Source organism: Lepisosteus oculatus, chromosome 20, assembly GCF_040954835.1.
Source record: "Lepisosteus oculatus isolate fLepOcu1 chromosome 20, fLepOcu1.hap2, whole genome shotgun sequence".
NCBI lineage: Eukaryota > Metazoa > Chordata > Actinopteri > Semionotiformes > Lepisosteidae > Lepisosteus > Lepisosteus oculatus.
Window position 1 is genome coordinate 886801 of NC_090715.1, and position 8450 is coordinate 895250.

The window sequence follows — 8450 nt, forward strand, 5'->3', positions numbered from 1 at the left end:
CCTGTCAGCCAGTGCGGCGGTGGGACAGATCTGCTCCGTGGTCAGCGCTGGCCCCGGTGGCTTTCAGGGCAGCACAGTGCTGTGTGCCAGCAGCTGACTCTCCGCCCGAGCCGGGGCGCGCAGGCGCTCTGGAGCTGCTGGAACAGGACAGCTCCAGACAGGCGCAGAATGAGCTCCCGACTGGCAGTATGCTCCAGAGCTCCCTCGGGATTCCTCTGCATCTGCTGGTTTCAGCTGAGTGCCACTCTCCACATTGCCTCTGCTCGAGCGAGCTCCCGGGGAACAGGATGCCTCATCTAGCGTCGAGCGCTGCCAGGATGATAAATGGGAAGCTGGGGTTCTTTAATTCCACTTAGAGTCGGAATCTTTGTTGTGCGTAAACATGGCTCATCTGCTTTTCCAGTCTTGTGATATACGTGCTTTTCAATTTCCGGTTCTACCTGTCAGAGTGCAGAGCAACTTTCCTACTGGCAGAGGGGACTGGAGATGGAGGACAGTTGTTGGTTTTGAAATGCCTGACATGTTTGCAGAAGCGACACCTGTCCTGATGCAGGCTGCCCTTGCCCACGAGCAGTAATGACCCAGGCAAAGAAGGCTTTTCATTTCATAGGGACTTCTTTCATTTCATAGTTATTTCATAGTGACTTCTTCTGCATAAAATTATTCATCGGCTTGAATTAATACCTTTTTGACCTTCAGGTTTCACTGAGTTCTTTTCCAGGAATTTCATTTTTAATTTCAGTGTTTCACAGTCTATATAAAGCCGATGTTCACAGTTCTTGTGCCTGTGCTAATAATAAAGGCGCCTCGCTGCTGGCGCTGTTGTCACCCACAGCCAAACTGGCGCAAGAATTAAAAAAAGAATAAGCCCTGTACGTGTGCTTGCGGTCAGAAGAGCAGGCGCTCGCTGCAGACCTGTGTTCCAGCAGAGGCTGCAGCGCGTCTTTCACTAGCACTGCGTGTTAGGGATTGAGGAGGCGTAGCCCATCACCGCAGAGCTGCTTGACCGAAAAGGGTCTGACCAGCCCGCGTAGCTGCTGCTGCTGTTGAACAACCTCTTGCTTTCCTTCGTCTCTTCTTCTGATCTGCCCTCAAGGCGAACGATTAGCTGGCGTTTGATGTTAATATTCAAGGTCCCCTCCTCTCTCTTGTATCTCATTGTATCTCATTGTGCAGGAAGAACTATAATTGCTGATCTGCTCACTCGCAGGCACCAGGCACCAGGGCCAATTTAACTGTCTTAATGTAGATCGAAAGTCAGAGCGTGATTCAGTCGGACTTGCCTTGGCTCAGCCAGGGCACCGATTGCTAAAAAGAACATGGCTGGCACAGTTCGTCTTCCAGAGACACCTGTACCACAGTCTATCACCCTCACTTTTCCCCCAGAGCGCTTACAACTGGGAGAAATAAAGGGCATGAGTTCATAATCTAGTGTGAAGAAACAGCAGCATTTTTTCTAATACTGTAACATTTTTATCTAAAACTGTAACATTTTAATATTGTTACAGTTTTTAAAATCCAGCAATGTTTTTATAACCTATGTCAGACCTGGGGTTATGTGTGTTTCTGTGAGGGTTTGGACCTGCTGGGCATCAGCATGCTGGTGAGCCCAGAGCAGTGGGGGTTGTAGATGTTTTTGATTGCTGACTGGAGTGTTGGTGTTGACGGGATTGCATTAATTGTGGGAACACATGGTCTCTCTCCATTACTGGATACTTTGCTGATCATTCATGAAGTGAGCACAGTGTAACGCATCGTGTCCATTGATTTCTCTCACCAGACATTTTAGACACCAGGTCTAAATGCATTTTCTCTACATTTCTGAATGTCCGTAGTGGGTTCACGCTACACTGTCGATCATGAAATCGATTCCAATCAGAAATCACTCACAGGCTGAGTCAATCACTGCTGCAACTTGGCATGAGGCAGAGGTCCATAAAGCAAACTGATCCGACTTCCATGTAAAACCTGGGAGAAGAATTTGTCCTATAGAGAATCTCTCAATCGAGTTAATCTGTCTGTTGTAGCAGCAGTATCTCGGAAACCCCTTCAGAAAGGAAGCACTTCGATCTGTAAGGGTGTTCGAGTGTCTCAACAATATGCCAATTTGTCCTCGGGCCCGAGAGTGCTTCTCTTGTTCAGGCTGCAAAAGAACAACCTTCCGACATGTGGGCAGGAAAGGAAGAAAATAGCAATGTCTGCACCTAACAGGATAGATATTTGAGAAGAGAGAAAGACAGTTTTGACTGGAAAGTGGCTTTTTATGTCTGTGAAATCACAGCCAGCTACAGTAAATCAAAACACCACTGTGAAACATGCCAATCAGATTAAATGCACACACTTTGACACACTGCAAGAAGTTAATTTTTGTTTTCATCAGTGCTTGATTTGTATCTCCTGCCAGTTACACTATTTTCTGCTCAGCAGGCCTGTGACTGTGTCAGGGGTCATGTGAAAAAGTTCTATGTTAGACCGTACAATGGAACTGTCTTGAACTGAGGCTCTGAGACTCAGCTCCTTGACTTCTGTGTCCCCTGCAGGTGTATGACACCCCCCCTATGGTCGTGAAGGGTCCCCCGAGTCGAGAGGGCGCGCAGGAAATCTACGACACCCCGCCTATTGTGGAGAAGAGCCACGTCCACGTACAGCAAACGGTGAGCCTCTGCAAAAGCAAGCTGGGAGTTTCCCAAGCTCTGCGGGCAAGAGTGAGTGTAGGATCGTAGCAAGAGTTCGGGTTTCCAGCACTACAAAGCTGGGATTTTCGGGAAAGGTCGGTTTTGTTTTGGAATCATGGAGCCGGGAGATAATTGCCGGTGCTTCCTGCCTCGCAGGTGTATGACTTCCCGCCCTCCGTGAGCAAGGACGTTCCGGACGGGCTGATCCGAGAGGAGACCTACGACGTCCCCCCGCACTTCGTGAAGATGAAGAAGAGCCCTGAGAGCAAGCCCCACCAGCCCCCGGTCCAGCCCCAGCACCCCGACGACGTGTATGACGTGCCGCCGCTGTCTGGGAAGCAGGGCGACGCCACTGCAGCCCAGGAGATCTACGACATCCCCCCGAGCTTGCGCAAGGAGCGCCCACAGGACGTGTACGACTTCCCCAGGGAGCACCCGGCCGGGGGCAGGCCGCTCGGGGGCGAGGACATGGGCGACTACATCTATGATGTGCCTCCCCAGGTGGTTCGGGACGCCGCCTCCACAGAGGAGCTGACCATCAGCTTCAAGCGGCTGTCCGCTTCCAGCACGGGCAGCACGCGCAGCAACCTCTCCACCTCCTCGCTGGACATCATCCCCGTCAAGGAGTCCTCGGTGACGGCCAAGCCCTCGGGCAGAGAGCTCCAGCTGGACCTGGACGTGGCCATGGAAGTGCTGGTCAAGCTACAGCACAGCGTGGAGAGCTCGGTGTCCAGCCTCATGTCCTTCATCAGCAGCAGCTGGCGCAGCCCCGAGCAGATGGAGGCCAACCTGCAGGGCATCCGCGCGGCCGTGGAGAGGGTGAAGAGCTCCGTGAAGGACTTGCTGGAGTTCGCCCGCGGGGCAGTGGCCAACGCTGCCCAGGCCACTGACCGCACTCTGCAGGCCAAACTCAGCAAGCAGGTCCAGAAGATGGAGGAGGGCTACCAGGGACTGCTGAAGCACAGCCAGGCGCTGGACAACTGCAACTGGGCCCTCAGTGTGCTGGTGGCTGGCAAGACCAGCTCAGGGGACGACCTGGACCGCCTGGTCATGTGCTCCAGGGGTGTCCCCGACGACACCAAGCAGTTGGCCTCCTTCCTCCACGGGAACGCTTCCCTACTGTTTAAAAGGACAAAGCAGCAGGCGCCGCACACCCCGCAGCTGGGGGACTCCAGGCACACCTTCTCCCAGGCCGGGCTGGAGAGCCTGGGCCAGGTTACCAATAACAACAACATCTCGGCCTACCAGACTGGCCTGCCTGAAAAGCCCAACATCCAGTCCAGACCACTGCCCTCGCCACCGAAGTTCATGGCGGAGGACACACTAGACAGTCAGTATGAGAACACAGAGGGAGGCTGGATGGAGGACTATGATTATGTTCATTTACAGGTGAGTCCTTTAATTTTCTCTCCATCTTCTCTTCTACTTCCCCCCGCTTCTCTCTCTTACAGATTCCTGCTCCTTTTCCATTTATCGTTTGTTTGAGTCCGAAGGGGCAGTGGGAGCTGAGGTTCACTGAGGTGTCAAATGTCAAAAACCTGGAAAAGATCTGGAAAAAATGTCCGACTGTTTTAGATCTGAAATAGCAGCAAATAGCAGCATTATTTACACATGATGTAGTTAAAAGGCAGGATCCTGTTAGCATTTTTTAAACAGGAAGTTGCACCTTTATTGATGTGTGAAGTTTTAATCTGAAATGGAACCGTGAACCATAGTGTTAAGGCATCATACATTAGGTGACAGTTCACACCTAAAGACGTGTGTTGCCACTGGATCTTTGCAATATCTGGTTTTGTGCACCCTGCAGAGTCTCTGTCGATCTGCCCGTGCTGGGAGATACAGAAAGGGTTTGCTGTTTTAAAAAAGATTTTTGTAAGAAAGATTTTTGCCTGTTTTATGTTTGAAGAGATTTTCCCCCATGTTCAAGCTTCATTCAGAAGCAGATGGCCAGTGTTGTCACAGTGGCTGTGGTCATGTTGACTGTGCTGTCCTTCATGCACGCCAACCCCTGTTCCTGCAACATAGTGCTTTTGTCTTCCACTTGGGCGACACGGAGTCAAGGGAAAGAATGTCTGTAGCCTGTGTGACACACAGTACAGTTTTTGAGGGTAAATGGGTGATAAAAAAGTGGTACATCTTAGCTTTTCTTGTGGGATTTCCAGAGGCTCTCCCTGGGTTTTTGACATTTGAATGTAATGGAGTACAGTGCACTGAGGGTCAGAACATCTTCAGCAGGAATGGCTGCAGATCCCAGTATTTACCCTGCTGCACAGCAGGGAGTAGAATGTAGATATGCAAAGGACTCCAACTGAATCAGTAGCATTATCCTGGCACAGCCTTCAGTGTGCTTCAGCCTCCGGCCTTCAGTGTGAACGGAAAGGCTGGGTGAGGTGGACCCACACTGCCACCTGCTGTTGGCCTGTTATATAACACAATGTGACATCTCTGCCATATTGTGTTTGGTAGCCTCACTCTCCAATACAGATCAAGACAACAGATTTTACTATTGTTTATTCAAGGTAAGAACCATCCAAATAATCATTTGAAATTTACCAAACCTGCTGGATCATAAGATTATGTTCTCTAGTCGGTGTGCTCTTTGACCTCCTGAGCCCAGGGTTCTGCTGTGTCTTAACCTCTGTCTCACAAAGCGTTAACGTCACCCCAAGCAAGATCAGCTTATGGCAACATCAACTCAAAAGTTTATTTTCCTTTTCTCAAAGCTTCAGAGTTGAAACTGGACTTGAACCTGGACTAATAAACTGCAGCTTCTGCAGAAGGCTTCATGCTGTAGAAAAAAGCCTTCAGAATCACCCTGGCCAGTCAGCAGTTCTAGTTTTAGTTGGGTTTGTGTACTTTTCACAAGCAATTTTTTTTCTTTTTTTTTGTCTTGGCTCTCTAGGGGAAAGAGGAATTTGAGAAAAACCAGAAGGAGCTGTTGGAGAAGGGGAACATTATCCGACAGGGTAAAGCCCAGCTGGCCCAGCAGCAGGTGAGCTCAGTGAGCTGGAGAGGCGCTCCTTTGTGTGGCCAGAACTGGTTTGCATGGCAGGCAGTGGAAGATAAGGACACCTTCATTATTCGGCCCAAAACAGACCTTTCATAGCCTAGACAGCCGTTTAAAAACAATGTGATGTTGGAACAAAATACTCTGATTTTCACCCACTCTGTCTAAAAGCTGATTCTGCCCTTGAAAACCAGACTGTCTACATGGACATTCGTGTTTCATTAATACTTACCAATAACATCATACAGTATTAAGTATTGAGCCCAGCTGGTTGTGTTGTTTTCTGTTGGGGCTTCTCTGTGTGAAGACCCCTCTGCTGTGGCCTACAGCCTACAGGTCTGTTCATATGAAGAGTATTGCAATGCCCTGCGCCACCCAGAAACAGTGAATTAATTACGATTCGTTATCCTTCGCAATAATCCCAGAGAGCCAGTCATGAGTTCGAAAGGACTGTCTGATAGGATCTGGGGTTTCGTTGCTCACGCCTCTCTTCTCTCTGCCCTCCAGCTGAAGCAGTTCGAGCGGCTGGAGCAGGAGGTGACCCGTCCCATCGACAACGACATGACCAACTGGACGGCCCCCTCCCACTACCCCCCCTCGCGGAGCAAGCTGAGCCCCGGCGACCGGCAACTGCTGCTCTTCTATGCCGAGCAGTGCGAGGCCAACATCACCACGCTCAACAACGCCATCGACGCCTTCTACTCCTCCATCAACAACAACCAGCCACCCAAGATCTTCGTGGCGCACAGCAAGTTCGTCATCCTCAGCGCCCACAAGCTGGTCTTCATTGGGGACACCCTGTCCAGGCAAGCCAAGGCCCTGGAGATCCGCAACAAGGTGACACAGCACAGCAACCTGCTCTGTGACAAGCTGAAGGAGATAGTGGTCACCACCAAGACAGCGGCGCTACAGTACCCATCAGCCACTGCGGCCAAGGACATGATTGACAGGGTGCGGGACCTGGCGAACTCCACGCAGCAGTTCCGCATGGTCCTGAGCCAGATGGCCTCCCTGTGAGAGCCCACAGGAGGGAAAAGAAACCTAATATAAACACGGACTATGAACTCTTTTTGTGCTTTTTATTTTTAAAAAAGGACAAATTTATCAGACTGGGCAGGGCCATTGGTTGTAAATTAATCTTTGTAAATATTTAAGTTACTACTAGCGAAAGGGGGAAAAAATTAATTATACTATATGTTTTTGAAGACAAGCAGAAAAGAAATACAAAAAGTAGTTTTTAGAATGTATTGATTATTATTGTTATAATTATTATTGCTGTTATTATTACTACAAGAAAATGAATTCAAGGGTGTCTAAATTTCAAATCTGGGTATGTAGTACGAATGCTGTTTTCTTCTCCAAAAAAAAGGGAGAAGGGAAGGTTTTTTAAATTGTCATGTAGTGAGAATGGAAGAAGTATTTTTCTCTGCTGGTGGTTTTTAAATAGAGCAGATGACAGCAGATTAGGGCTGAGGGAGGAGAGCAGTCTTATCGATGCGCGGCGCCCATCACCCTGGGACTGTATTAATTAAAGAGCTCCGCGTGCTAATTAAAATGTTCTAATTATGCAGAAAAGAAATAATTTCAACAGCATCTCTGCTCTGCAGTCTGGGGGGGGGGACCTAATCTCCTAATATAGAACCGTGGTGAAGAGAGTGGCAGGGGGCGAGGTGGTGGGGCGGCTGGTTCTGACTGCAGGAGGCCGGTCTGTCAGCTGACCGTGCAGGTGGGGCTCCAGCAGGCATGGCACTGCAAACCGAGAGAGAGGGCAGGTGCAGCGCCCTGGGCTGCTTTTGAGCTACACGCTGGGATGCTGGCTTTACATCTTTCGCGTCTCGAGTTGTGTCGGTCGCCCTGCCCCAGGGCCCGGAGCCTGGAGAGAGTCCGGCCCCCTGCCGGCCAGGGGCTGAGTGATTCAAGGAGACTTGGGCTGTGCCGTAGCGGGACCTCGGATGTCGCGGCTTGAGCTAGGAGCCTCGCGGATCGGTTCTGCCGCTTGACCTCGGGCCTGGTCTGGGCACAGGCTTGAACCTGGGTCTGCAGACACAGAAAACCACAAGGGCAGTCCCCGATTCGTCCGCTGTTCCTGCGCGTTCTGGGGCGTCCTGGACTGTTCTCGTCGAGGTGCTGGGTGGGATTGTGTTTTCACAGTGTCTGTCACCCACACTCGCGCATCTGTCACTCCCCAAACACTACAGGTCGAACCGCTTTCAACAGGGCTGAGCTGAGCTGCTCAGACCACATGAGCTACTTCCTGGGGGCAAGTGTGTGAAAGGAAGTCAATTGACTTTCATCATGTACAAAAAGAAATACAATACAGCATATTGCTCTGTATGTAGTTTAAACCCACCCAGTTTAGATGTACATTTAAAAAAGCAAAAACAACAATTTACTGGTATCGTGGTGAAAAACATTATCAAATCTGTGTGTCAAAGATCTGAATCATTACAATATGTTAAAGACATACTGTATATTACGTAACTGGAAAATATATGTTTAATATATTTTCATTAAAAAATTGAAACTGTGTATATTTTCTTTCCATTTGGCAATGAAAAGTGGTGTGGCAGTACTCAACTCCTGCTTCTTCCAGCTGCCTCTTGGTTAAGCCCGGTGTCGTCCTCCTGCTGTGAGCAACATCACTGCAGAAGTTCTGCAACCTGTGAGCCTGTGCTACCCTCCAGGTGTGCTTGATGTCGTGGAATTAGTCACAAGACCTTTGGCATCACCTTAATACAAAGGAAAGAGGGAATTTCACCCACCAATCA

The 8450-nt window shown here is 49.8% G+C and overlaps 1 protein-coding gene across 2 annotated transcripts in view; it reads left to right on the forward strand.

Moving 5' to 3' along the window:
- Positions 1-8211, forward strand: part of bcar1 (BCAR1 scaffold protein, Cas family member) — a 70304-nt gene extending 62093 nt beyond the window's left edge. For both annotated transcript variants that reach the window (XM_015368593.2, XM_015368592.2), the window contains exons 4-7: positions 2541-2654; positions 2832-4064; positions 5578-5667; positions 6190-8211. In XM_015368593.2, coding sequence (XP_015224079.2) covers positions 2541-2654; positions 2832-4064; positions 5578-5667; positions 6190-6699 — 1947 coding nt within the window. In that variant the 3' untranslated portion in view covers positions 6700-8211. The remainder of the gene's footprint in view (positions 1-2540; positions 2655-2831; positions 4065-5577; positions 5668-6189) is intronic.
- Positions 8212-8450: the final 239 nt, after the last annotated feature.